This window comes from Podarcis muralis, chromosome 2, assembly GCF_964188315.1.
Source record: "Podarcis muralis chromosome 2, rPodMur119.hap1.1, whole genome shotgun sequence".
NCBI lineage: Eukaryota > Metazoa > Chordata > Lepidosauria > Squamata > Lacertidae > Podarcis > Podarcis muralis.
Genome location: NC_135656.1, coordinates 96,719,910 through 96,724,136, shown reverse-complemented (window position 1 = coordinate 96,724,136; position 4,227 = coordinate 96,719,910). Strand labels below are relative to the sequence as shown.

At 40.4% G+C, this 4,227-nt stretch overlaps 1 protein-coding gene across 6 annotated transcripts in view; it reads right to left on the bottom strand.

Annotated features, from left to right (window-relative positions):
- Positions 1-750: 750 nt before the first annotated feature.
- The window catches only part of FRMD4B (FERM domain containing 4B), a 235,277-nt gene continuing 231,800 nt past the window's right edge, over positions 751-4,227 (bottom strand). For all 6 annotated transcript variants that reach the window (XM_028719421.2, XM_077925045.1, XM_028719428.2 and 3 more), the window contains one exon: positions 751-3,076. In XM_028719421.2, the coding sequence (XP_028575254.2) occupies positions 2,956-3,076 (121 nt within the window). In that variant the 3' untranslated portion in view covers positions 751-2,955. The remainder of the gene's footprint in view (positions 3,077-4,227) is intronic.

The following is a 4,227-nucleotide window of genomic DNA, read 5'->3' as shown; positions in this document are numbered from 1 at the left end:
GCAGTATGGATGGTTCTACTTTATTCAACCTCTCCTTTTTTTGTTGTTCTTAAAGCAGCTTTTTAGCCCTTATGCCTGCTCAAATAGACTCAAAATGTGGAACCAATGCCCCTTTGAGTAGGAATTTCTGTGAAACTGAGCCCAAGCATTTATAACAGAAACAACTAATGTATTTTGCTCATTTACCCCTGCCTCCACTCCCTGTCTTTTCTGCTGTAGTTTCCTGTGTGTCAAATTTTAGACTGCAGGCTTTTGGGGGCAGGTATTTTTTTTCTTCTCTTGTTCTATTTACATCATGCACATAGATGGGCGCTACCTTACAATGTTGTGAAGGAAAAGTCTCGCATGGGGTCTGCCTACCGAAGGAGTTGTGCATGGTTGGTGGGAAGGGAGTTGAGGAGGGTTTAATTTCTCATGTGCCCTTTTTCTTCAGAGACGTTTATGCCACTGGCATATGGTAATGGGAAATTCTGGTACAACACACACACACACACACACACACACACACACACACACACACTATAAAACATACATGCACGCTCTTGAGAAAAGGAAAAATGAAGAGGGGAAGAGGCCTACATTCACAATAAGCCAAGAATGGAGAACCTTGAGAGAGAAGCAAGCACATCTTTCAGTGCTTTTCTTTGACTAGATCATAACCTTTGTATTTAAGTTGCAATCCACGCCAGAACTTTGGGATGCCAAAAGGTAAAAACAAAAAACAAACAAAAATAGAGAATACGGGAAATGTTTAGTAGCATACTTTTTGAGTTTATTGACCTATACAAAATCATAGGTCTTTAAAAAGTCAGGAGTAGTAAAAGAATAGGCAAAAAAAGATATCCTTGTTTCTAAAAGGCTATACAAATATGCACAAAAGAAATAAATTATTATTTTTGTTTCTTTTTTCCACGTTTATTCCAAACTTTAACTCTAATAATACAAATGACTAAGGACCAGCTTAACAAATTCAGAATCTCTCTGTATATATATATATATATATATATTTATAGAATTCTTTTTACATGATTTGGAGTATCAGTAAAAAAAAAAAAAAGGTTCAAAAACCTTCCCACCCCCCGAAACTTTTCTATTCACAATAACAAGGAGTGATTCATTCTGCATTTTGTTGTTGTTTTTTTAAAAAAAGGAAGATCCCCAAACAGCACCATTGGATAGAATCCTGAAGCACAGTATAGCTGAGAAACAAAAATATTTTTTATAAGTTTGCAAAATTACACTAGGTAAACTTTAGCTAATTTGTTCCTACAGGTAGATGATATGAGGTAGGCTTATTCCTCCTAGATAAAACCTGCAGTTGAGTTCTTCCTTTGTTTGCACAGAAAAAAAATATTCACTTATTTTGTTTACATGCTAATTCATCACTCGGTTGCCCAGATCTATATAGGAGGCAATTCACATGAGTGGAAACAGGCTTCCATTCACAGATCCCCCAGATGGCTATGCTAGTCTTCTTCACATATTACTTGTATGAAGGCGGCAACATGGAAAGAAACGTACTTGAGGTCACAAAAGACTCCTCATATGGTGAGGGATAACAAGTGGAGAGACTTTTTCTATCCGTGTAAGCTTGTCATTCAGGATTCTTAAATCACGCAGGGAGCTTGCAGGGATAAAAAGGCTCCCCACTTCAGAAGTTATCCTTCAGCACAAAAGGGGTCAGAATGAATCATGCAGCCTCAAGGGCAGGGTGAACACACAGCCCTGCGCTCCATTTAGATCTGTGTTACCTCTTCGTTATTGTGTGAAGACGGCTACTGTCAGCTCAAGCCAGTTCATTCTCCAGCCTGGTGCTTTCTCCCCCTTTCTCTCTCTCTCTCCTTGGACAACAGATAATGAACACTGATCACATCTTGAAGGTGAGAGGTTGCACCAGGAGAGAAGCAGGGGCTATTCAAGTCTTCTGCTCTACTCCTGACTTCATTGACTGGGACCAGCGAATGCATAGTGCACCTGCTTTTTACAGATAGCAGATTTTACAATTTAAATGCCCTTTGATTTTTAAGGCACCAACTTGGTATTACTGTTAAGTGCAATTCTGTCCACCTTTTTAAAAAATAATAACAATAATACTGGTCAATATAGTGAAGCCGTTCAATGCATTGGACATATTGTCACATCAGTAATGCAAATATTCTTGCAAACTTTCTGTTTCTTAAGATGTATCAAAACCAAGTGTTTCCCTGTGCATTCCACATTTAAACCTGCATGCATTCTTGCATAAATGAAAATTTATCATGGAGAGGTGCAAAATTACTCCCCCCCTAGGAAGCAATTTGAAGATGCCTGCTTGCACTTTCCAGAAAACAGCCACCCTGCTGCCACAGATTTATGTGGTACATTGCAATGTGCAACTACCTCTTCTTTTCTTTTCACGGTGCTTCGATGAGAGAGAGACACATTCAGGACAGCACATCTTAAAAAACATCTTTAACCTCATTCAAAATACTGTTTAAAACCCCAAACATCCTTCAAGTAGTGCTGCAAAGTCAACCTTCTGCCCTGTAGCCCACAAACTAGTCTTCTTGATCAGCAAATGCTACGACAGAAGCGACTCCACCGTTGTAATTCTCTTTCTCTCTGAATTGTGCTCCTAAAATGGTCCCAACAAGAATCCCCTTTTCACATTTTTTTGAAGTTTGCACCATCATCTTCTTTCCGTCTTTTTTAAAAAAGTGCTTTCCAAAATACTTCAACCAAAGGCTGCATTTTGTGGTAGGAGATTTAAAACCAGACCTCTTCCTCATTTGGGTCTATTTGGATTCATGTTGTTGTGCTAACGTGGATAAGAACCTGTAGCTTTGTCTCGCTGAATACTTCATCCTCCCATAACAGTCCTCACTTCTGAGTTGCACCAGGAAGCTAAGTTTTGTTTGTTTTGTAGAACAGCATAAAGGTGCAAGGCACATGGGGTAACTGAAGCCAAGGCTAGGCTCACACTAAAGTCCCAGGCTTCGAATCCTCATGCCAGAACAGTCTCTGGTCACCGTCTTGCAAGTCGCCTTCCAACTGGTCCCTGTCGCTGCTGCCCAACTGGCTTGTTTCAGCATACATCCTGTAAAAACATAATGGCTATTAGTGAACCGCAAATTCAGGTGCTGCTCAATAGTACACTCATTTATATTCAATATAACCTTATCCTCAAAGCAGTGAGATTTGAAAGTGGAATCAAGAGGACTTGCACCAGTCTGATGCTGGAGCAGTAAAGACCCAGGAAGTAGATAATGGCCACAGTGAATATTGGTTTTGGTGACAGATCAACTCTGTGTATTTAATTACAGATTATGAGCCCCTGGCAACTGACCGGTTATAATGTTTGGAACATAAATACCCATCAAGAAAAGACATATCAGAGTATTTGCTTGGCATTTCTATCTCATCCTATTCTGCAGAGTCCAGGTTAGGTCACAGCACATGTATAAAAACAGCCCACCAAGATGCTGGTTTTGACACCCTATGACAGTGAAAAAACCTGCAAACTGGGCTCCTCCACAGCCACTGAAAGATGAAGGGTCTCTTAAGAGTAAAAGGACCTGCTTCTTCCAGAACCGCCAATGGGAGCACTGGTCAGTGTTCTGGATTGGAGCCAATGAAATAAGCTGTTGTTTATGATGTTGGCTTGTTTAAACAAATTGTAGTTGAGGTTAATCACAGGTTAGGTTTGGGACACTGCAGTTAACAGATAGTAGCAGAGGAAAACATCCCATCACCTCATTGCACCTGCACTGGAGAAGAGAATATCATGCACAGAACACCAAGCCATCATTTAGTATTACAGCTAAATCAGGCCTATGTGTAAAGCTGCCAAAATAACAGCCACTCTCTTCAGTGTTTGGCATTAGGTGAGAAAACTCAGACAATTAGTAATAAAATTAAATATGATTATAATGTAACTTTTAGCCACCCTGTTAAAAAACTGAACGCTGCAAGGACTTCAATGAACCATTGGCTGGGATGCTTTACTGTGCTTAAGAATGCAGTGTGGAGAATGAAGCTGATGTCAGTATCTTGCTAGACAGCTTCACCCAAGCCAGTTCAGCAGTAAGAACACGGCAGCCCACTATAAACCATGCACAAAACGGTGACTGCTACACTCTGCTGGCTGCACTCAGCAAAAGTGCATTTAAACACGATCTCATATTTCAGGCACAAGCAACCTCCTGGACAGAAGGCCTTTGGGGTAACAGTCGGAGTAAAGAGGAGGAG